At 35.6% G+C, this 26,504-nt stretch overlaps 2 protein-coding genes and 1 long non-coding RNA gene across 3 annotated transcripts; 1 reads left to right on the plus strand and 2 right to left on the minus strand.

The window, feature by feature from the left end:
* Nucleotides 1–4,121: 4,121 nt before the first annotated feature.
* LOC112032441 (UDP-glycosyltransferase 79B9) lies at nt 4,122–5,744 on the plus strand. The gene is given in 7 exon segments (XM_065761108.1): nt 4,122–4,523; nt 4,616–4,819; nt 4,822–5,058; nt 5,061–5,234; nt 5,237–5,273; nt 5,275–5,387; nt 5,390–5,744. Coding segments are annotated over 7 exon segments (1,260 nt in total). The 5' UTR covers nt 4,122–4,156; the 3' UTR covers nt 5,518–5,744.
* Nucleotides 5,745–8,274: 2,530 nt separating this feature from the next.
* On the minus strand, nt 8,275–9,056 carry LOC136061372 (uncharacterized). The gene is made up of 3 exons (XR_010624066.1): nt 8,932–9,056; nt 8,773–8,824; nt 8,275–8,679 (listed from the first exon to the last, which is right to left on the minus strand). It is a non-coding gene; the product is annotated as an uncharacterized LOC136061372 (long non-coding RNA).
* A 923-nt stretch (nt 9,057–9,979) lies between these two features.
* Nucleotides 9,980–11,674, minus strand: LOC112006454 (UDP-glycosyltransferase 79B11-like). Its single transcript, XM_065761112.1, has one exon. It carries the CDS (start codon nt 11,583–11,585, stop codon nt 10,599–10,601), a length of 987 nt encoding a protein of 328 aa, XP_065617184.1. The 5' UTR covers nt 11,586–11,674; the 3' UTR covers nt 9,980–10,598.
* Between the last annotated feature and the right edge of the window lie 14,830 nt (nt 11,675–26,504).

The raw sequence follows: 26,504 nt of genomic DNA on the forward strand, positions 1-26,504 counted from the left end.
TTTTTATCCGAAGTAAAAACAGATTGACCCATGACCCGACCCAACCCAAACCGAACCATTTTTTAAAACCTTTTTTTGATAAAAATAAAATAAATAAATAAATAAAGTAAGACAATATTGGTTTAATTGTTTGTTGTGAGTTTTAAGGAACAATTGAGACATTTATATAATTGTATGCAAATTAATTGAAAGATCAATGATTGAGCATTCTGTAATAAATAAAGATTTTTAGATATCAAATAACAAAGTACATGCCAAGATAATCTAGTTATAGTACAGTTACAAAATATAGATTTAAAATTGTAAACATGTGTGAGAAACATTCACAAGTGTGATAATAGTGAAACCAAAGTATCAAATTAACATAAATTATGAATGTAACACCCCTATAATTGATACCAATTTTTATTATACGTAAATTATAAAGGAGCCTACAATTAAATGGATTAAATTGATTTGGGCCTAAGATATTAAAAATAAGATAAATGCTATGGGATAAAAAGCTCAAGTGAGGTGGCATAAGTAAAAATATAGGCTCTTGATAACCTTAGCTTTTTACCTTTTAAGTTACACGTGTATGTATATAAGAAAGTTCCTTTTGTTTCCCGCAACACAAAATTAAGATTTTCTTTTCTTCTATATGACGGTGCGTGGAAACCTACCGATATGATTTTCTCATGCTTTAAATTTAAGAAATTTGAATAGTCAATAGCTAGCAATTGTCATGAACCTAGACTATCATTATACTAATAGAAAGGGGCTCCTATAATTGTATTATATTAGATAAGGAATGGTTAATATGTCAGGAAAGGCCACAGGCTTTGAAATTGTACCTAATAGAGTAATAGGTTTGGACTTATCAATTCAAGCTTGTCACTATGAAAAGGTAAAGGGTTGCTTTGTGGTTTTATATATATATATATATATATATATCATGGCCTCACTAAATATCACCACCCATTTTTCATGCACCTACACCCTTATCATTGTCCAAATATGTGCCCAGCAATATTCTTGTGTCTTGCTGCATCAAAGGAATTATGGTGGCAGACATAGGCAGTGACTAGACTTAAAATAATTGTGAAAATTTTGGAAGCCTGGTTGGCAAGTTTCAGGCATCAAACGGGGCATTTCAATGCTCCCATTTGTCAACTTAACAACTACAATTCCAACCGTGATAGCCACAAATTCAATAGTCAAGCCCACTGACAAAAATGAAGTATAGTTCAAGAAACTAAACACCCTTAAGCTTTAATGTTGATAGATTAAATTATTTAAGTGTGAAAATAGATTGTTAAGTGGGAAATTTGTGTATTGGTGGACCTATTTTTGGTGTTGCTAGATTCTAATTCTACTGATTTATTGTGACTCAAGGGTGGTTGATTCCTTTTATTTTTCCAACTAAGAGGTAAGCGGTGTTTACTAATTTTGAGGGTTTTCCACAACAAAGTTGATTATTAAACTATTCTATATCAAAGAAATATGTTGATATTCTATATATAAATTGATATTTTATAAATGCTTGATGTGCACATTGACTATTCATTTTATAAAAAAAATACTTGTGGGACAACCTAAATTTATTTAAACTTGTATGTGTGAATATATTTTATATTTTGAGAATTATGAATGGATTATTTTTGTGAGCTATTGAATATATTTTGAAAACCTATGGCAAGTCGTGATTAAAAGCTCAGTATTATACTTAGTCCTTAGACAAGGTACCATCATACTGCAGCTAGTTCTTAGCAATGGACGGTTCTAGAAAAGGGGACAGTGCACATTTAATAACTCTTAGCAATAGAAGTATAATATTGAGGATCCAAAAAGGAAACTCCATAGTAAGGGAGTGCACCTTCAGGTTTGAAATGAGCCATCCTTAAGAAAGGGGATAATAGGGAGGTTCCAGTCTCAAAAAGGGACAACATAACCTATTAACGGGGCGTAAACGTTGACCACAAAAAAGTCTAGGAAATTGTTTATGTGATGGTATTAATATGTGATATATATATATATATTATGATGGATCACAATATAAAGATATTTTTTGTATTAAATATTTGATGATAAAATATTATGAGTTATAAGTTATGAATTTGTTGTAAGAATTATTTATTTGAAAGGTTTGTTCCACACTCTAATGTTAATGAATTCCACTTATTGAGTTATCTCATCCTTCGCCCCCTTTTATTTTCCCTTACAAATACATTAGAGGGATTATTGGAGTAGAGATTCTTGGAAGACAACAGTTATAAATTATTTTGTGGAACTAAGGATATTATTATTATTTTATGGCGTTAAACATTGGACTGGAGAATTAATTTGAGGATGTTTTTCTTTGGTTAATTAGAGCTTTGACATTTGTGATGAAATTTTAAGTTGTTGGTTACTTTTATTTAAATATTTTTTTTATGGATCATTCAGTTTGAATAAACTTTTATTGCTTATAATTTTGGAGTGTTACAATTGTATTGTGATGCCCCAATTTGATTGATTGTGTGATGTGTGTGGGTGTGTGATGAGTTTCACATCGAGTATTTACTGGGTAGATCTGAGCTTTATTAATAATTACAAGAAACCTTAATTGTGACTAGTCATTTTGAGGTATAGCGCAGATATGGACTAACACTTTTTCTTGGATCGTTACATATGATATCAGAGCTGGCCCGGTAACTTCGTGTGGGCTTGGGACACTACTCCATAAAGTGAACCCTAACGAGAATGTTAGGGATTTAAATGGGGAGATTGTGATGCCATAATTTGATTGACTGTGTGATGTGTGTGGGTGTGTGATGAGTTCCATATCGGATATTTACTTGATAGATTTGAGCTTTATTAACAACTACAAAGAGTCTCAATTGTAACTAGTACATTTTGAGGTATAGTGCAGATCGTGGCTAGCGCTCTTTCTTGGGTATTACAATGAATGCTTAGACCCATTTTTTTAAAATTTATGTCCAAATAAACGGTTTTCAAAATAAATTATGATATTCTCTATGTTACTTAACAATGATATGATATTCATAAAAAATACCATGTATAAATAAGTAAATAATCAAACTTTAATATATATCTCAAATTGAAATAAAGTGCTAACCACAATTGACAATAGATTATAAAATTAATTTTCAAGATTATAAATTTCTTATATTTTTATTCTTTGTCAAATGAATTATCCAATAAGTCATTTGTAAAATTTTGTTTTATATTTTGAGATGTTATATTGTGTAGAAATAAAACTTGTATATTTGTGTTTACTTATCTTTGTGTTTTTTTTACTTTAGATAGTAATGTTAGGATTTGTATAATTTTAAAATTGTTGAATAAGTATAATAAGTGTAATTCATTCTTAATATAAGTGTAAATTCAAAATAATTCGCATTTTACATAAAGTAATTTGTTACATGACTTTTTAAATGACAAATACATATTATTATTTTTTTTAAATTCATATGAAAATACATATCAACTCAACCGACTCGCAATCTGGTATTAACTTATTAATCCATTTTTAACCCACTTAACCCGACCAGACTGTTTTGTCAAGTCTAATTATACCAACTTTTACCACCTACCGACAGATCAAGATAAAAAAGCAAAAAGAAAAAATGATATGAATGGATAAATGAGCTGGCAAGATGAGAGGTCGTGACCCCTCATCACTCGTTTGTGTCCTTACAACCTTTTGGTTACTATCAAGCATCCATTATTAAACTTGTGGACCATACTTGTGCTTGATTATTCAAGCATCAATCATTTTATCAAGCATAGATGCAACAGTTGATACAAGATTAGCATCCTATGATCAAGATTAGCATATTTGCAATTTTTTTTTTTTGGTAAATGTACTTTTAATCTTTACATTTTACATTTTTTTTATTTTCCCTATTTTGGAATGCAAGTAGTGGTGGAGTTTGCTACGGTGTTTATGGACTAAAAGTGAAAAAATTAAATAAGAACCAAATTGAAAAAAAAAAAAAAAAAAAAAAAAAAAAAAAAAAAAAAAAAAAAAAGAAGTACAAAATGGAGGAATTAAGAGTGTTTTTTTTTTTTTTTTTGGTCTCTCCACTAGGAAGATCCAGTTCTATCAGGTATAAATAAAGAAATCAGTTAGTTCTCAAGTGGATTTTTCACCAAAAAAAAAATTCAAGCAAAGATGAGCAATTCAAGAAGCACAAAACTTCATGTAGCCATGTTTCCCTGGTTTGCCTTTGGCCATATCACTCCCTACCTGCACCTCTCAAACAAGCTTACAGAGAGAGGCCATAGGGTGTCTTTCTTACTGCCCAAAGGAGCACAAGCAAAGGTAGAACATCTCATCCTTTATCCAAACCTCATCCACTTCTATCCCCTTCTTGTTCCCAGTGTAGATAAACTACCCCCTGGTGCCGAGACTGCCTCAGATATTCCTCTTCCACTTCATGGACATCTTCGTGTTGCCTTTGACCAAACCCAAGACCAAGTTCAAACCATTCTGAGCAGTCTCAAGCCTGATTTCATTTTCTTTACTTCAGCCCTTGGATGCCAGCCTTAGCACACCAAATTGGCTCCAAGGCCATATGTTATTCCATTGTAACCCCAGCACGCAAGCACTAAATTCCTACTAAGGAGCTAGGGGATATGACCGTAGAAGACTTCATGCAACCGCCTCCTGACTATCCTCCTTCGTGTGTGCGAATAAAGCCCAAGGACTATGAGATTGCACAACTAAAAGTGTTTGCCAAGGCTCTTGGAACAGAGATGTCTCTTTATGTTCGAATTACCTATGGCTTGATTCAGAGTGATGCCCTAGCCTATAGGACATATCATGAGTTTGAGGGCCATACTGTGACTACTTAAGGCAGCATTATGCTAAGCCTGTGCTGCTTACAGGACCTGTCCTGCCTGAAGCATCGGCCACAAAGCTAGACGAGAAATGGACTAATTGGTTATGCAATTTCAAGCAAGGTACTGTGGTGTATTGTGCATTTGGGAGTCAAAATAAACTACAAAAGGACCAGTTTCAGGAGCTACTTTTAGGGTTTGAGTTATGTGGGCAACCATTTTTGGTGGCTCTGAGTATCCAGATGGTTGCGCAACAATTGAAGAAGCTTTTTCAGAGGGGTTTGAAGAGAGAGTTAAAGGGAAGGATGAGTGTAGGGGATGGGTGCCACAAACATTGATATTGGAGCACCCATCTATTGGCTGTTCTGTGACCCATTGTGGATATGGGTCCATGTGGGAGTCTCTCTTAAGTATTGCCAAATAGTATGCATTCCATACCTTGGTGATCAAATTGTGGGTGCCAGTTAATGGGGAAGAACTCAAAGTTGCAGTGGAGGTGGAGAGAGAAGATAATGGGTGGATTTCCAAGGAAAGCCTGAGTAAGGCCATTATCTCTGTGATGGAGAGGACAGTGAAATAGCTGGGCTGGTGAAATATAATCATGCCAAGTTGAAGGAGGAACTTACTAGTGAAGGCATGCAAGAGAGATATTTAGACACTTTCATTCAAAACCTGCAAGGTCTTATGGATTGACTAAGTGCTACATAGAACCCAACTACTTAATCCTTTGCACTAAAAAAGCAGTAGCAGTTTCAATTGAGGAAGGATTCACTCGTGTTATAGTTTGGGGATGCTACTTCTTTGTCAATGTTGTTCTATTTGGATATCCAGTTGTATTTCTTTTCTAGGTTGTACTTGTGTTTCGTTTCTCTTTTAGCAAAAAAATAACAGTAATGCTAAGGAAAATACAATTTTTACTACTTGTGCTTTGCAAATAGAAGTATGTCAAGTTGTAAATATATTTAAAGTCTGTTGCCAAATTAATATAGGATTTGGAGTGTGCAAGTCGTATTCATCATAAAATTAATATTTTAGTTTTTTTTTTTTATGGGTAGTGTTGGGTATGTGAGAAAGAGGGGTAGTGAGTGAGAAAAATAATAAAAAAATTTAAAAGAATTAATATTTTATTGAATAGATACGTAAAATAAATAGACTATATAGATATTTTGTAAAATTGATATATAAAACAAAAAAGTAAGTTTTTTTGTACAAAATAAACAGAAAGTTTGCCTGAGCTAATGCAATTGTTCTAAGAGTAACTGCATCAAAGGTTTCAAAATTGTGCAAAATGCAAAAAGTGGTTAACTTTACACATTTTAACAAAAAAATACTTATATTAGTGCTTGTAAAAATTATACATATATACAAAAGTGCTGCCGTAATCCTACATATACGTACAATTACTCTATCGGGCAAAGAATATCTCAACCATTGCAAATACCGGATTTGAGTGACCACAGGTGCTTAGTAGGGTCTATTTTAATGACACCATCATTTAATCAATTTTAGATCTGATTTTTAAGAACTCAACAATATCCTATTGGATGAAAGCATTTAATAATGAAACCACAATTGTTTGATGGAAGTCCCATCGTGGGACACGTTTTTTGCTATGATAGGGCCCGTCCCTTATTTGCCCCTCAGCCCCTCTCTTAAGTCTTAATTGGACCCTTTTCTGCTATAGTGGTATGATAAGAATATCTTCCAACTTACTGCAAATACCGGATTTGAGGTGACCACAGGTTGCCTAGTAGGGTTTATTTAATACATCATCATTTAATCACTTTTNTTTTTTTTTTTTACTAACCACTAGCAGTCTAGCACACACCCTACTGTGCATTAACACACACTAGCACAAACCCATGTGCACGCACCCCTCCATTTCTTTACTTCCCCAATTCAATATCCCACCCCACACGGCCTCGTGGCCCCATCCACCCCACTCAACAGACAAGACCAATCAAATAATTCACAATCACAGTAACAAACTCACCAACACCAACTGACCATAATACCAAGGTATAATGTCCAAAAAAAAAAAAAAAACAGGGGCAAATAATGGGCTTTGTTCCTTATATCACTACATGTAAGATGTCACTTGAAATTCATAATATCACAACTATTTTCTTCTAGCAAAATTTTGAAAGCTTTTAATTATAAATTTCAGTTTATAGTAGCAATATTCTTCAAAAGAAGAAGTGTATATATATATATATATATATTAAATCTTCAAATCCAAACACAGCATTGATTTGCATTGCTGCAGCTTATGGCATTGTCATGTCCTGAATTTGCCTTAGATAATGGCTTCTTGTTCTTGGTCCTCTATTCATATGTATTTAAGTAGAATTCCAGTATTTGATTTTTTTTTTTTTTTTTTGGGAAATAATGGCTGGTTCTACTTAATGGAACTGGTGCATATTGAAAATGCTTTCATGACACTTTCAACATTCTTTTGCTTTGGACAAATCGCTCAAATGGCATATAAGACTTAGATCTCCATTATTCGCTCTTTTTTTTTTTTTTTTTATGTGCTTAAAAAATGTACCTAGAATTTAAATATTCCTTCTTCCTTTTTCCCCTTAATTTGAATCAGTGCAGTTTGCTAATAAGGTGTAGATGGATTGGTAATCCTCCAAGTTCCATGATCCATCATTGGTTTACAAAATTATGATAACCTTTAATCTACTTTTCATTTGCATCTTGGATGGAGATAGTCCTATAGCCATTAGCCAGGTCTCAACTACTTGATAAATAGATCTTTACAACATGCCCCTTTCATGCTCAAGAAACCTTTTATTATTTTCATCATGAATCACATCTGGTTCTTTGCATTATTCAAAGTTGTTGTAAAATTTCACATGTTATATGGAGATTGCTAAAGACCCATCTGGGAGAGACATTAACGCGCTTCAACAGCACATAGAGAATCTTCTAACTCCACCATTCCACTTTTCTTCAACACTGTTTACGATCCATACAGAAAGGGTGCTAACTTCGTCCGTGGATACCCTTTAATCTCCTCAAGGGTGTCCCTACTGCTGTTTCTCATGGCCTCTGGCTCAACATCCTTGACTATGATGCTCCTACCCAACTTATTAAGCCAAGGGAGAGAAATACCAGGTATATGTATACATCTTTCTAAACACTCCATTTGTTTCGCTGTAAAATGTTTTCAAATGTATATATTATTGCGCTACTTTCTTAATTTTTAAAAAAGGTTGGGAAAATTACTTCTCTCAGTGTCAAGAAGATTTATTCATGTTATTTATTATAGGCTTCATTTATCACTGCCAATGTGGTTAATATAATAAGTGGCGCAAACGCAATCTTAATTTGACAAGAAAACAAGTAGTAGTAGTAGTAGTAGTAAAATAAATAAATAAATATATATATATATTATGTATATAATAGACAGTCTCTGTCATATGTCATCACAGAAAATACCTGTAATCAAATTCCCACTACAGTCTAATCCTGTTGGGCGGTTATCATTTTTCTATACCTTTTATTAATAGACAGTAATTTGTCTACTAGTTTCACTTAAATAATGTTACCATACAAACTCAAATCAAATCAAGCTCTAACTCAAAATTTGAAAAATGGTTACTCAAATTTCTTAAAAAGGGCTAATAATGCCTGTTTTAATCTGACAGAACCATCAGATCTCACAATTGCATCCCTTGCATCTGTGTGTTGCAAAACCCAATTTTGTTAAAGACATTATTAGTAATTGATGCACACTCCCACCAATTTTCAAGATCAAGCTGCTTTCTTGCAATAATTTTCAAGCCATTCCATTGTAACACTTTTTGGCCTCTCTAGTGGCAGTCCAAGAGCTCGGTCCCATATCAGCTGAACAACAAAAGAGAAAATACAATTCAAATAAACTCATAAAAGAGCTGCATCAGAGAGTAACTGCAAATAAAAGTAGGGGCAAAATATAACCTGAGAGCAGATACCAATACTTCTTGACACACCGAAAAGGACGGTAAAATATCTGTCCACCGAATTAAAAATTATAATCATCTCTCTCACTCTAATAGTCATAGAATGTCCAAATGAAGAATAATCACAGGTAGTTCAGATGTAAATGAAATATCATACCTTGCTTCTGTTAAACCAAAATGGTTCAGCAGCACCCCACTATGAGCATCAACGTTGGGCCATGGGTTTTTAACCTACAACAATTCCAAAACCCCAAAAACAGTCAGCTTTATATCCCTGCCATTTGGCTTTATTTATAAGTTAATTGGATGAAACCAGAATATAGACAGATGATCTTCGAGGAAAATTTTCCAATTTAGCATGTGGTGGGAGGTTAAAGCTCCAAATTTCCCAGCAAAATTATAGGTGGGGTGGGAAAAGAATCACTCTAAATTTTAATAGGGGAGAGACATGATAGAAACATAAACAGGGAGAACCATGCAGCTAATCTTGAATCTCATCATCATTACAGAAATAAGGACCATGTTATAGATCCTTCTAACGCATCTACTCTCAAGACTGCTAGTGGTTAGTAAAAAAAAAAAAAAATAAAGCAACTAAACACCAATAATTAATAATTTAATTAATCAGTACATTATAAAAGACAAATAAATTAAACTATGTTAGGCTAAACAATAATTGTAAACTTTATGTATTTGTGTGTTTTTTTATTATTGTTGTTGTCAATATAAGAATTTTTCTTTTTATTAGATCATGTAATTTATGCTTTTTAAAAAACACCTGACAAAAATTTCTAGAGTCGCCACTGAGTCCAAGGGTGTCGTCTAATGTCCCTATGTGCAAGATTGCACCTTTTGGAAAGATTTTAAGTCGTAAAGAATATCATCAATAGACAATTATTTAAATGGACTGTTGTAAAGAATATCATCAATAGACAATTATTTAAATGGACTGTTGTGTGTCCAAGGGCAGTGGAGAAAACATGTTGATAAGCTGTTGCTACAGTATTTAGTTATAATTTGCTTATGGCTGCAAATGTTTCCTTGTTTGAGGTTTGGAGTGTGCAAGTCGTACTTATCATAAATTTTTTTTTTTTAAATTAATTTTATGATGAATACGACTTGCACACTCCAAATCCTATTATTAATTTGGCAACAGACTTTAAATATATTTACAACTTGACATACTTCTATTTGCAAAGCACAAGTAGTAAAAATTGTATTTTCCTTAGCATTACTGTTATTTTTTTGCTAAAAGAGAAACGAAACACAAGTACAACCTAGAAAAGAAATACAACTGGATATCCAAATAGAACAACATTGACAAAGAAGTAGCATCCCCAAACTATAACACGAGTGAATCCTTCCTCAATTGAAACTGCTACTGCTCTTTTTAGTGCAAAGGATTAAGTAGTTGGGTTCATATGTAGCACTTAGTCAATCCATAAGACCTTGCAGGTTTTGAATGAAAGTGTCTAAATATCTCTCTTGCATGCCTTCACTAGTAAGTTCCTCCTTCAACTTGGCATGATTATATTTCACCAGCCCAGCTATTTCACTGTCATCGTCCATCACAGAGATAATGGCCTTACTCAGGCTTTCCTTGGAAATCCACCCATTATCTTCTCTCTCCACCTCCACTGCAACTTTGAGTTCTTCCACCATTAACTTGGCACCCACAATTTGATCACCAAGGTATGGAATGCATACTATTTGGCAATGACTTAAGAGAGACTCCCACATGGACCCATATCCACAATGGGTCACAGAACAGCCAATAGATGGGTGCTCCAATATCAATGTTTGTGGCACCCATCCCCCATACACTCATCCTTTCCCTTTAACTCTCTCTTCAAACCCCTCTGAAAAAGCTTCTTCAATTGTTGCGCAACCATCTGGAGTACTCAGAGCCACCAAAAATGGTTGCCCACATAACTCAAACCCTAAAAGTAGCTCCTGAAACTGGTCCTTTTGTAGTTTATTTTGACTCCCAAATGCACAATACACCACAGTACCTTGCTTGAAATTGCATAACCAATTAGTCCATTTCTCGTCTAGCTTTGTGGCCGATGCTTCAGGCAGGACAGGTCCTGTAAGCAGCACAGGCTTAGCATAATGCTGCCTTAAGTAGTCACAGTATGGCCCCTCAAACTCATGATATGTCCTATAGGCTAGGGCATCACTCTGAATCAAGCCATAGGTAATTCGAACATAAAGAGACATCTCTGTTCCAAGAGCCTTGGCAAACACTTTTAGTTGTGCAATCTCATAGTCCTTGGGCTTTATTCGCACACACGAAGGAGGATAGTCAGGAGGCGGTTGCATGAAGTCTTCTACGGTCATATCCCCTAGTTTCTCCTTAGTAGGAATCGTTAGTGCTTGCGCTGCTGGGGTTACAATGGAATAACATATGGCCTTGGAGCCAATTTGGTGTGCTAAGGCTGGCATCCAAGGGCTGAAGTTAAAGAAAATGAAATCAGGCTTGAGACTGCTCAGAATGGTTTGAACTTGGTCTTGGGTTTGGTCAAAGGCAACACGAAGATGTCCATGAAGTGGAAGAGGAATATCTGAGGCAGTCTCGGCACCAGGGGGTAGTTTATCTACACTGGGAACAAGAAGGGGATAGAAGTGGATGAGGTTTGGATAAAGGATGAGATGTTCTACCTTTGCTTGTGCTCCTTTGGGCAGTAAGAAAGACACCCTATGGCCTCTCTCTGTAAGCTTGTTTGAGAGGTGCAGGTAGGGAGTGATATGGCCAAAGGCAAACCAGGGAAACATGGCTACATGAAGTTTTGTGCTTCTTGAATTGCTCATCTTTGCTTGAATTTTTTTTTTGGTGAAAAAATCCACTTGAGAACTAACTGATTTCTTTATTTATACCTGATAGAACTGGATCTTCCTAGTGGAGAGACCAAACCAAAAAAAAAAAAAAACACATGCTTGCGTTGCTGGGGTTACAATGGAATAACATATGGCCTTGGAGCCAATTTGGTGTGCTAAGGCTGGCATCCAAGGGCTGAAGTCAAAGAAAATGAAATCAGGCTTGAGACTGCTCAGAATGGTTTGAACTTGGTCTTGGGTTTGGTCAAAGGCAACACGAAGAAGTCCACGAAGTGGCAGAGGAACATCTGAGGTAGTCTCGGCACCAGGGGGTAGTCTATCTACACAGGGAACAAGAAGGGGATAGAAGTAGATGAGGTTTGGATAAAGGATGAGATGTTCTACCTTTGCTTTTGCTCCTTTGGGCAGTAAGAAAGACACCCTATGGCCTCTCTCTGTAAGCTTGTTTGAGAGGTGCAGGTAGGGAGTGATATGGCCAAAGGCAAACCAGGGAAACATGGCTACGTGAAGTTTTGTGCTTCTTGAATTGCTCATCTTTGCTTGAATTTTTTTTTTTTTTTTGATGAAAAAATCCACTTAAGAACTAAAGTGATTCCTTTATGTATACCTGATAGAACCGAATCTTCCCAGTGAAAAAAAAATAAATAAATAAATTGATTGATGCACTTTACGTGATTCTCAAAAAAAATAAAAAATGCACTTTACGCCAAAAAAAAAAAATTGCTAACATGCTAATCTTGTATCAATTGTTGCATGTATGCTTGGTAAAATGATTGATGCTTTAATAGTCTTTTTTTTTTTTTTTAAAGAGAAAGATGCTTTAATAGTCAAGCACAAGTATGGTCCACCAGTTTAATAATGGATGCTTGACAGTAACTCAAAAGGTTGTACGGACAAAACCAACCCTAGCCGTAGTGAGTGAACAAACCCTGAAGGGTCACGACAACTCATATCTGCCAGCTCGTTTATCCATTCATTTCATTCTTTGGCCTTTTGCATTTTTATCTTGATCTGTCGGTAGGGTGGTAAAAGTTGGTATAATTAGACTTGACAAAACAGTCTGGTCGGGTTAAGTGGGTTAAAAATGGATTTAAGTTAATCAGGTTGCGAGTCAGGTTGAGTTGATATGTACTTTTCATATGAATTTAAAAAAAAATAATAATATGTATTTGTCATTTAAAAAGTCATGTAACAAATTACTTGATGTAAAATATATTATTTTGAATTTACTACTTATATTAAGAATGAATTACACTTATTAATACTTATTCAACAATTTTAAAATTATACAAATCCTAACATTACTATCTAAAGTAAAAAAAAACACAAAGATAAGTAAAACAAATATACAAGTTTTATTTCTACACAATATCAACATCTCAAAATATAAAACAAAATTTACAAATGACTTATTGGATAATTCATTTGACAAAGAATAAAAACATATAAGAAATTTATAATCTTGAAAATTAATTTTATAATCTATTGTCAATTGTGGTTAGCACTTTATTTCAATTTGAGATATATATTAAAGTTTGATTATTTACTTATTTATACATGGTATTTTTTTATGAATATCATATCATTGTTAAGTAACATAGGAAATATCATAATTTATTTTGAAAAACCGTTTATTTTGGACATAAATTGTTAAAAAAAATGGGTCTAAGCATTCATTGTAATGACCCAAGAAAGAGCGCTAGCCAGATCTGCACTATACCTCAAAATTACTAGTTACAATTGAGACTCTTTGTAGTTGTTAATAAAGCTCAAATCTATCAAGTAAATATCCGATATGGAACTCATCACACACCCACACACATCACACAGTCAATCAAATTATGGCATCACAATCTCCCCCATTTAAATCCCTAACATTCTCGTTAGGGTTCACTTTATGGAGTAGTGTCCCCAAGCCCACACGAAGTTACCGGGCCAGCTCTGATATCATATGTAACGATCCAAGAAAAAGTGTTAGCCATATCTGCGCTATACCTCAAAATGACTAGTCACAATTAAGGTTTCTTGTAATTATTAATAAAGCTCAGATCTACCCAGTAAATACTCGATGTGAAACTCATCACACACCCACACACATCACACAATCAATCAAATTGGGGCATCACAATACAATTGTAACACTCCAAAATTATAAGCAATAAAAGTTTATTCAAACTGAATGATCCATAAAAAAAATATGTTAAATAAAAGTAACCAACAACTTAAAATTTCATCACAAATGTCAAAGCTCTAATTAACCAAAGAAAAAACATCCTCAAATTAATTCTCCAGTCCAATGTTTAACGCCATAAAATAATAATAATATCCTTAGTTCCACAAAATAATTTATAACTGTTGCCTTCCAAGAATCTCTACTCCAATAATCCCTCTAATGTATTTGTAAGGGAAAATAAAAGGGGGCGAAGGATGAGATAACTCAATAAATGGAATTCATTAACATTAGAGTGTGGGAACAAACCTTTCAAATAAATAATTCTTACAACAAATTCATAACTTATAACTCATCAATATTTTATCATCAAATATTTAATACAAAAAAATATCTTTATATTGTGATCCATCATAATATATATATATATATACACATATTAATACCATCACATAAACAATTTCCTAGACTTTTCTTGTGGTCAACGTTTACGCCCCGTTAATAGGGTTATGTTGTCCCCTTTTTGAGACTGGAACCTCCCTATTATCCCCTTTCTTAAGGATGGCTTATTTCAAACCTGAAGGTGCACTCCCTTACTATGGAGTTTCCTTTTTGGATCCTCAATATTATACTTTATTGCTAAGGAGTTATTAAATGTGCACTGTCCCCTTTTCTAGAACCGTCCATTGCTAAGAACTAGCTGCAGTATGATGGTACCTTGCTAAGGACTAAGTATAATACTGAGCTTTTAATCACGACTTGCCATAGGTTTTCAAAATATATTCAATACTCACAAAAATAATCCATTCATAATTCTCAAAAATATAAATATATATTCACACATACAAGTTTAAATAAATTTAGGTTGTCCCACAAGTATTTTTTTTATAAAATGAATAGTCAATGTGCACATCAAGCATTTATAAAATATCAATTTATATATAGAATATCAACATATTTCTTTGATATAGAATAGTTTAATAATCAACTTTGTTTTGGGAAAACCCTCAAAATTAGTAAACACCGCTTACCTCTTAGTTGGAAAAATAAAAGGAATCAACCACCCTTGAGTCACAATAAATCAGTAGAATTAGAATCTAGCAACACCAAAAATAGGTCCACCAATACACAAATTTCCCACTTAACAATCTATTTTCACACTTAAATAATTTAATCTATCAACATTAAAGCTTACAGAGGTGTTTAGTTTCTTCGAACTATACTTCATTTTTGTCAGCGGGCTTGACTATTGAATTTGTGGCTATCACGGTTGGAATTGTAGTTGTTAAGTTGACAAATGGGAGCATTGAAATGCCCCGTTTGATGCCTGAAACTTGCCAACCAGGCTTCCAAAATTTTCACAATTATTTTAAGTCTAGTCACTGCCTATGTCTGCCACCATAATTCCCTTGATGCAGCAAGACACAAGAATATTGCTGGGCACATATTTGGACAATGATAAGGGTGTAGGTGCATGAAAAATGGGTGGTGATATTTAGTGAGGCCATGTATATATATATATATATATATATATAAAACCACAAAGCAACCCTTTACCTTTTCATAGGGTGACAAACTTGAATTGATAAGTCCAAACCTATTACTCTATTAGGTACAATTTCAAAGCCTGTGGCCCTTTCCTGACATATTAACCATTCCTTATCTAATATAATACAATTATAGGAGCCCCTTTCTATTAGTATAATGATAGTCTAGGTTCATGACAATTGCTAGCTATTGACTATTCAAATTTCTTAAATTTAAAGCATGAGAAAATCATATCAGTAGGTTTCCACGCACCGTCATATAGAAGAAAAGAAAATCTTAATTTTGTGTTGCGGGAAACAAAAGGAACTTTCTTATATACATACACGTGTAACTTAAAAGGTAAAAAGCTAAGGTTATCAAGACCCATATTTTTACTTATGCCACCTCACTTGAGCTTTTTATCCCATAGCATTTATCTTATTTTTAATATCTTAGGCCCAAATCAATTTAATCCATTTAATTGTAGGCCTCCTTTATAATTTACGTATAATAATAAAATTGGTATCAAAATTATAGGGTGTTACATTCATAATTTATGTTAATTTGATACTTTGGTTTCACTATTATCACACTTGTGAATGTTTCTCACACATGTTTACAATTTTAAATCTATATTTTTAACTGTACTATAACTAGATTATCTTGGCATGTACTTTGTTATTTGATATCTAAAAATCTTTATTCATTACAGAATGCTCAATCATTGATCTTTCAATTAATTTGCATACAATTATATAAATGTCTCAATTGTTTCCTTAAAACTCACAACAAACAATTAAACCAATATTGTCTTACTTTTATTTATTTATTTATTTATTTATTTTTATCAAAAAAAGGTTTTAAAAAATGGTTCGGTTTGGGTTGGGTCGGGTCATGGGTCAATCCGTTTTTACTTCGGATAAAAAAAATTGGGTTCATGTTAGGTATTTTTCAGGTCGGGTCAGAAAATTCTGACCCGTTTTGCCATATCTAGGTATAATCAATGTCACCCATCGGTGTGGTCCTTTTTGACAACTTCATTATGAAAGGGCCATTGAATGATGGGATAGAATTGAAGGTGCAATTTGTTGTTTTGATAAGATTCATTGCATTTATATACACTCTTGTTCTGATTAGCAAATAATCAAAGCCCCCAATGATCTCTAATTATAAAATGAGTTAATGATACTTCAGTGATTATAAAAAAAATAAAATTGACACGTCTTTCAAATGGAAGAGAGATTACATAAGTGGCTTAGACAAGTAGTTCTAGAATCACAAATTATTTCACAGCTTTTTTATCACAACTCTGACATGGCAAATTGTGAGTGGTTAACTATCACTTACAGATGGACCCACCATTTTTTATTCACCAATCATACTCTATCACGTTACAATTGTGGCAAAAAGTTATGAAAAATTATGTGGTCCTAGGCTTTTCTGGCTTAGACATTTTGAGAATTAAATGAAACCTCTTTTTTTTCCCCTACTTTTATTTTTTTTCAATATTTGTGAAAATTACTACTTTTGCTTTCAACATAATCTTGTCATATATTTAAACAAATTTAATAAAAAATAAAACTAATGAATTATATTTCAAATAGAGTACTACCCAAGTTCAGTGTGCCAGTGCATTAGATCCCATACAATGCAAACACATCACATATTGGCATCAAAATTTTTTTTTTGGGAGAATCATGTTGGCATCATTTTGAGTCTTGTGTACTAGAGCATTATTAAGCCCTAGCCTTGTAGTGGTTTACAAGTCCGATGAATCACCTAATTAAGGTGGGAAAAAAAGCTTTTAGGAATTAAGGGTCAACAGGGAGATGATGATAACCATCATTGGCTATGGTGGAAGCGGAAGAGCAAATCCTATTGAAAAGCTATTTTTCTGGAAGTTGTGCAGAGACAAAACACATGGGTGTGGGGATTCGGTAGCAGTTTCTCTCTCTCTCTCTCTCTCTCTCAAATTAAAATAGAGAAAGACAGCACACATGAATGTACGTTTTACACTATATATTGTTATATTCTGTATTTAATTTAATTATTTTTTTTAATAAAGGAAGAAAATGAATAATGGTTATGTATTTGAAAAAAGAGAAATAATTAACAAAATTAATATTTTAATACAGCATAATATAAATTAAATAATCTAATGTGATATGTTTTAAAAATAAATACATAAAAAAAAAAAAACTCCATGAGTTGAAGATTTCAATGCAGAGATTTTGGCTGAATCTCTCTATCTTTTATAGCAGACCAGATCTACACTCTTCATTAAAATATAAGGTCTGCACAAAATGGCAACTACAAAAGGGTATACCAAATAATTATATCTGCCCATAAATCATAGTAACTAAAAATATATATATATATATATTTCTTGAGAGTTGAAGACTAGAATTATACTGAAAGAAATAGCCTACAATATACATACCATTTGAAAGTTCTACTTGTCAGTTAGTGGCTTGATTTCAAGCAAGTCACAGGAATCAAAATATTTGCCAGTCTACTTGACAACATTTGGACATTTGTTCTGTTACATATGTGGCCTAATCAATGGGGTACATGAGCTATTTGTGTGCAGTTTTTTGCATTACAGCTATATGAATACGGAAATGCATTTCACAATTTTTAATTACACCTTAAATTATAACAATATCCATGTACACCAATTACATAATTTGGGATTTAATTACCAAAAATTAGAGGAAAAGAATTATTAATCCACCCAATTTATGAAATTGCAGATGTGGTCATGTATGCAAGTCCTCACTATGGTAAACAGTGTTTTCACACTATAATTATATGAAACAAGTACCCTTAGTGCCAGCATAACTTCTTCATATTCTGGACAATGACAGACACAAATGCCTCCACATCACACTTGTTAACCTCATTTAGCATCTCCAAACAAGCATTTGCACTGCACGGAATCTCTAGTATGTCATGATATAAACAAAATTTTTATTGACACTATGCAGACCTTAACATGTAATAGGAATAATGAACAGACCTTAATTGCTCCTGAAACATGTGGTAGTAATCTTCTTGTTCCCATTGACCGAATATTGCAAAAAATCCTCTGCAGTATTGTCAGATTAAAGTGGCATTGAAACAATTGACAAAACTAAAATATAAGATTTGTTACACAGGTGACCAAATACACATTTGAATCATAACTCATAAGACAACCACCCTTAGATTTAGGTGAGGAATAGTTATAGCTTATATAGTCATTACCTTATCACTCTCCCAATATGTTAGAAAACTTGTCTGTTTGACCACAAGCCCCTTACTACACTCTCCATTGTTGGGCAAGCTCAACTGCTTAACCTAAGGTAACTTATCACTTTCTTCATCAATAGTCAAGTTATCCTATTGGAAATTTGGCCTTTTACATAGTATCGATTTCACAATTAGACAACCCTTCTTGCAGTTCATCGCTCCTGCTGTAACTGAGCATACATAGTGGACCCATCAAGGCCCCAAGACCTGTTGTGAAGTGATTGGTTAAATGCACAATAGCAGGGATGATGAATGGTTGCGAGGTTCAACCTACAAATAATGACATGGGGATTAAATGGCTACAAGCCCACAACTCTTACATTATCTTATCTTCTAAGATAAATTGCATGTGAATTGCAAGATTAACTTTTGCAATAAAATAATCTGCAATTTATTATGTTTAGGTTTTAGCAATATATAATCAAAACTCTTTACCTTTTTCTTATTATAGTTAGATAAATCACTTTAGTCTTCTTTTCTCTTTAGTCGTCACCTTTGTATACCATTGCAAAATAATAGATAAAGGTGAGAAAGGAATGGAATATGAATCACTGATGAGGAAAAGAAAGCTACAGAATAGTCCGTATTTATTCAATTCCCTAGTTTTGTTTCATGGGATACAAAACAGTGGGCAGAGGCAGAGACGGTAACAAATTAAGGCTTCACCTAGAAAGTAAAAACAGAGATTACATATGGTTTCATTTCTAATACTGCACATCATTACAGTAACAAATCATGTTCTAATAGTTTCAATTGTCACAACAAATTCAGAGACACCAGAACAGGTGCAAGCAGCAACCAAGTCTTACCGACTAAGAATTGACAACAAGACAAGAAGTCAGTTTGTAGCGAGTAAAGCATTTAATATAGTAGTGATAAGTTGGGGATTTTCACTTGAAATGGTCTTTATCACACATCCCCACCCAGTCTCCTTTTAAGTTGTTAGAATTTTTGCCATATGTGGGTATATTTATCCGCGCAAAAAACATGTATTTCGTTATTTGAACAATTCAGCTCCATTATTGTTGCCTAATTAATGATTCAATAAGACTGGAGATGCCATTGTAGTTATTCCAAGTTTTGTACCTGCATAATAAAACATGTCATGTTAGAGTTGACAATTGGATTTGTATGATGTTACACAAGTTATTGATACCTCTACTGCCAACGATCTGGAATTATGTTTGATGGTCTAAATGAGGATATCTTGACACTAGAAGACTTTGATTTCGAAGGAAATTCCACTTAGGCCATAAGCACAATACAACAACAACAACAACTTAGGGGGTCTAAATCAGATTTGTTATTAAAAAAAATAAAAAATGCTTGGAAATACAAGAATCACTAGATAAAGGAAAAGCTAGATCACACCAGAACCAGTGTTTGAGATATTGCCAAAAAAATAAGGGAACTCTAAGATGCAAAACATATTCAAATTTAATAGATTGAACAATCAATAAAGTAATTATTTATCACATGAAAAAGACTTAAAATAGTAAGTAGAGTATCAATTAACGTTCTAAAAGGCTTACGATGTTGGGCTTTGTGGAGTCTAGTCGTGTTTGATCCGGATTATGACCCGACCCAAAATAATATTGTGTATTGTCGCACTCTGTATTTTTCCCTAAGAATAGTAAAATCCTTACAACTCTGTGAGCGTAGGCAAATTGTTGAACTACGTAAATACCGTCTTGTATGTGATTATTTTTCTTTGTCGTATATTTTTCTCTATTTTTGCATCTCACAGGTCTGGGAATTTCATAAATATTCCCATCATACGAAATTACATGTAAGCCAAAAAGTTATGACATGGTTACACATGAGAAAATAACCCTTCACACAATGCATTGGGGGAATAAGCTGACCAAGCCTATTTAAATGCTAGGGGTGTCCACGGGTCGGTCCGGGTCGGGTTTGTGCCCAACCCGGAACCAACCCGCTTACATCGGGTGGGAGGTTGAATGACCCGCTGCTGATCGCGGACAACCTCGAGTTAAGTCAGATCGGTCTTCAGTGGACAATGGTCAAGTTGGTTGAAGTCGGAGTGAGTTTCAACCTCCAAATCTTTGCCGAATCATCGCCAGATCTCGCAAAATCATCGCTGGATCTTCGCTGGATCTGTTGATTTTTCTTTGGATTTGTGTGACAACCACGAAAATCAAAGCAAAAAACACCACCTCAAGCCTAGATTTGAGCGAAAACTTCCATCTAATCACCAGATCTTTACTGAATCTTCACTAGATCTTCGCCGGATCCATTGCTTTTTCTTTGGATCTGTGTGACAAGCACGGGATCGAAGAAAAAACCACCACCTCAAGCCCATTTTTGAGCGAAAACTTCCATCTCATCGCCGGATCTAACCAAAAACTACCAAATCTTCACCAGATCTAGGTAGATCCAGACTTCTTTCACGAGTTTTGTCAGTCGGATCAGGTTCATCGGGTTTTGGAGAAGAAAACCCACCATCCGACCCACCTAAGTCGGTTTTTAGTGGCAAAGACCCGTTGTCGACCGTCACCGGCGTCAGGTCGGCTAGTTTTCTGGTCGGCCCGAGCAGTTTGGGTGGATGGGTCAATTTTTGGTTTTTTGGTGGACAGCCCTATTAAATGCTTTCATACTTTTTATTTTTTTATTGAAGAAGTCTAATGAGTCATGACATACTAGATGAAAGTTATTGAAAAGAAATAATTTTGGACAGACAATAATATGCTAAAATGAAAGGCTTTATATAGGAGCAAAATGGTCTTCATATCCAAAGACTTTACTGATTATTAACATGAAAAAGTAACTACAAGTCTGAATATTGACTGATGTGTGCTTTTCCATTTTTTCCCCCGATTTGATAGCTATTATTGCAAACAAATTTTGCTCTATATTTGTCACACTATTGACTTCCCATATTATGTATGTAATTTCTTAGGATAGATATGAATAGGCTTATATCACTAGCATTTTGCTTGTTTACACTATTAGTCATCTACAAGAAAATTCTTTGCACCATGATGTCTTAACTTTTCCAAACTGCTTTGTTAGACATTATCCGTGTCAATACTCAATGTTCATGTCATTGCCTTAAAAATCTTCACTTAGATGACTTTATACCTTTTTCTAAAAAAAAAAGAAAAAAAGAAAAAAAAAAAGACTTTATACCTTTTCATAAGTTGTTCATACATATATTCAAATATAATTAAGAAATCTTAACTTTATATGGCAGGTATTAAATTTTCTGGAGCCTATTTCTATCCATATGTTGAGAAGCTGAATGGGTATTATTTTTTTTTTTTTTTGATGGAAAATACTTAACTTTCAATTAGAACCACGAAAAGCCAATACATCCTGAGCATACGCATGTGCCACTTGACTGGGACAGTCCTCCAGCCAAACTACCATTTTCTCAAAATTAAGGGCATGCTGAGCTAACAAGTGGGCAGGGGCATTCCCCTGCCTTTTAGTATGTAAAAAATCAAAAGTTCTAAAGCGCTGGACATTCCGCAGCACTCCGAGAATGATGTTCCTAACCGAAGCCTCAGCCTCATTGATACCTTGGACCGCATTGATAACCAGCAGCGAGTCACCTTCGAACACCACGTCCCTGAGCCCCACTTCCTCGACAAAAGACACACCAATCTCCAAGGCCTTCCCTCCATCGCCAGAGCACCAAGGGGCATTCCAGCTTCCTAGCCAAAGCAGCGATCACATTTCCTTCCTCATCGCGCACCAAAACTCCCACACCAGCCTGCTTCGTTTTTGAGAACAGAGCCCCGTCAACGTTAACCTTAAAAACTCCCGGCGGAGGAGGCTTCCATACAACGCTGGACGGGATTTCACTTCTCGGACTGCCTTTCTTCTCCGTAGCAGTTAGAAAATCATCCAACACTCTCAGAGAGTTCCTCACAATGTCCGAACCAGTTCTTCTCATCCCACCATGCCGAACCTCATTTCTGCTCTTCCATATACCCCAACATATCGAAATCCACCTCTCCAACAACCCTGGCTGGGCTTTCCAGCAAGTTCAGAGCCTGCAAAAAGTGTCCATGAAGCCCCATGACTCATAGATAGAACAGGGCAGAGACAGTTTGCTTTCCTCCCACACCTCTGTTCCACGACTGCAAAAATAAAGCACATGCATGGGCGTTTCTACTTGCCTTCCACATGCCTCACAAGTGTTAGAGTCCGTAATCTTTCTTCAGAAGAAGGAATCCTTTGTGGGCAAGATGCCATTACAAGCTTTCCACACAAAGTGCTTGATTTTTTTTGGCATATTCAACCTCCACACGCCCCTCCAAACACTGTGCAACTTCGACGGATCCGAGCAACCTATGTTACCACCTTTAGCCACGATGTCACGAACCAACCTATATGCGCTCCTCACCGTAAAAATACCTTTCTTGTCTTTAGTCCAAACCATTCTATCCTTTGCAGCCGACTCATTAATGGGAATACTAAGGATTGCCTCCGCATCCTGAGGAAGGAAAAGGTCATTTACCAGTTCTGTGTCCCATTCCTGACCTCCTTCCCTCAGTAAATCCCTCACCATTTTACTTTGGTTTCCAGGCCCCTCAGGAGTGACAACCCTATATGTGCTTCGGGTATTAAGCCACTAGTCCTGCCAAACTCTTATACTCCGCCCGTCACCAACTTGCCATCTCAATCCCTGTTTGACCAGAAATTGAGCAGCCATTATGCTCCTCCAAGCAAAAGATGCTTTCTTTCCAACCCCTACACTCACAAAATCACCATTTGGGAAGTATTTAGCCTTGTACACCCGTGCGAATAGGGAAGAAGAATTAGTTTGGAGACGCCACCCCTGTTTAGCTAATAATGCAAGGTTGAAAGATTTCAAGTCTCTAAATCCCAAGCCCCCACTCTCTTTCGGAAGACACATACAGTCCCAACTCATCCATGCCACCTTCTTCTCATTCTTAACCTGACCCCACCAAAATTGTCTCACCATACCAGTCAGCTCCTCATAGAGTCCGTTGGGGAGCTTGAAGCAGCTCATAGTATACAAAGGAACAGCTTGGGCGACAACTTTGATTAGAATTTCCTTCCCCGCATTAGACAACAGTTTTTCCTTCCAACCCGCAAGTTTGGCAGCAAGTTTATGTTTCAATTGAGCAAAAGAATTATTTTTTGACTTACCAATCAAAGAAGGAAGGCCCAAGTAGGATTCATGGGGTTTGATAACCTGGGCCCCAAACCTGGCCTTAATTGCATTCTGTAAGTGGGTGGGAGTATTACAGCTAAAGAATAGAGCCGTCTTGTTTCTATTCAATTGTTGTCCCAAAGAGGCCTCATATACATGCAAAATTCTCTGGACTTCAGCCCCTTCCTTCTCCGTTGCCTTACAAAAGATCAAGCTATCATCTGCAAAAAAATAAGTGTGAAATTCGGGGACCCCTGACCGAGGCAGCCACACCTTTCAGTTCATTTCTCAGCGATGCCTTGTGCAACAGAGCCGATAAACCCTCAGCACAGAGTAAGAAGAGGTAAGGAGATAGAGGGTCACCTTGTCTAAGACCACGGGATGGGATGATCCTTCCATAATGTTGGCCATTGAGTCGAACAGCGTAAGTAACCGATGATACACGTGCCATAACTATATTAATCCAGCGCTCATGAAAACCCAGCCTCTCCATGATTTTTTGCAAACACCCCCATTCCACACGGTCATATGCTTTACTCATGTCCAGCTTCAGAGCCATTACACCCTTCTTACCCTTCCTCTTCTTGTTAATATGGTCCATTAATTCATGGGCCACCAGGACATTGTCAGTGATAAGCCTTTCCGACACAAAGGCATTTTGGTTCTCGCAAACAATATCCTTTAATACCACTTTCATATGGTTGGCCACCACCTTGGAAGCAAGCTTGTATGCCACATTACACAAACTAATAGGCCTGTAGTCAGTGACTCTAGAGGGATTTTTTGTCTTCAGAATGAGCACAATATGGGTTTCATGAAACGAAGGGGGAGCAACTCCATGATTGAGAAAATCAACAACAGTTTGAATCACAGCAGAATTAACAGTAGGCCAATAATGCAGCTGAATGGGTATTATAATGCAGCTAAAACATTACAATTCTAGCACCAAGGTAAATCATGATTTACACAACTAGATACATAAGTATTTATCAGATAAGTAAATGACATCATTTGTTTGCATACCGGAGACACACCTGATAGCCACTTTGTAACAACTGCAATATCTTGTTTCCATTAATGCTTAAGCAGCCAGCAGCTAACATGACATAGCAGATTGGCTGGCCCCTGAATGAATAGGCCATAAACTAGATGACAATTTGTAACAACATATATATAAAAGGCATACGAAACACACACAAACAGGGAAAAAAAGATCATCACAATAGAGAAAAGATAAATTACTGAATCAATTGCAAAATAAGACATGACCCCCATCCTATTAAGGTCTCCAACCTCGTCTACCGCACAGAAAAATGCTCCTGTAACGATATTAGACTAGAGCTCCCTCCAAACCAAGATATTAACTGCTCTGGTGAGCTCATTTTGATAGCAAAGCTCATCACATCAAAAACCATAATTCTCAATATGGTTAAAGACATTACTATCAAGTCTTGGAAGCCGGTGTTCCCTATGGAAGTTAAACGGCTCAGTAAGGAGGTTTTCATGTTTTCCCTATGGAAGTTAAATGGCTTAGTAAGGAGGTTTTCATGTTTATCTTCCATCATGAAGCGAATCTCCATAAGGTTTTCGAAAAAAGACCTTGGTCCATCAGAGGAAGGCATCTTGTTATAAAGAAATGGAGTTCAGATCTAACATGGCAAGAAGTGGATTTTTTATCGTCATCGATTTGGGTTCAAATCCATGGTCTCCTTGCCCTTTGGAAAATAGAAGAGAATCTAAGGAAAATAGGTTGCAAGGTTGGCTTAGTCTCTGAAGTGGATCTAGTCGATGACCCAGGTGGTGCGTGGAGAAGATTTATCAGGGTAAGAGTGGATGTGGACACTTCCAAGCCACTTTTACTAGGAGTTTTCTTGTCGAGCCCGAACAAAAAGAATTTGTGGATTGGTTTAAAATATGAGAAAATTGCAAACCTATGTTATCAATGTGGTCTGATTGGGCATGAGCAGAAAGCGTGCAACACAAAGCCATTTTGCCTCTATAATCCAGCCGGGAAAAGTTTTAAGGTAGCTAGGCCTTGGTTAAGAGCAGACAACGAGGAAATACCAACTGGAGTTGTTGAGGATACACCATTAAACTCGACTGGTTCACCTTCAGGAAATTCTCCATCCACTAGTGGATCCACCACTCCTAGGTGAGATGCTTCGATGGATCATCAAAGTGGTCCCCCTCATCAAGAGATAATACGTGTCCACCCAAGGACAGTACTATACCTTTAAAGGGTCAGGATGTCACTAAGGTCGTGGGCAAGGACATGACAAGGAATGTTTCTAATAGTGACGCATTGAATATTGTACAACTGGCACTTGGCACAGCTACCCAACCCACCATCACGCTAGAACCGTTGGCCAGCACAACATTCAAAGAGCTTATCATTTTAACTCTAATTAAAATTGGGCTCAAACCCACTCATTCCCCTGGTGAAACAAGTCCAGCCCATTCTCCTAATAGCGTAAGCCATTTTGGAGTATTTGTGGGCCGAGAGTTCATGGCACATTCTACACAATCTGAAAACTACCAGCCTAGCCCATTAGATCACATATCTAACTCCATCATAGATGACCTGATTTCAGAATCTCACTTATCCGCAACTCCTACTTTACTAGCAGAAGAGTATCCTTACCAACCACAACAACAAAAGGCACCTAAATCAAATTCCTTTAAGATGAAAATCACCAAGACATGTTCGAACATTTCTCCAAGAGGTTAAGGAAAGCTGTTGAAGGCCTAGAACCAATGT

This window comes from Quercus suber, unplaced genomic scaffold (assembly GCF_002906115.3).
Source record: "Quercus suber isolate HL8 unplaced genomic scaffold, Cork oak 2.0 scaffold_396, whole genome shotgun sequence".
Classification (NCBI taxonomy): domain Eukaryota; kingdom Viridiplantae; phylum Streptophyta; class Magnoliopsida; order Fagales; family Fagaceae; genus Quercus; species Quercus suber.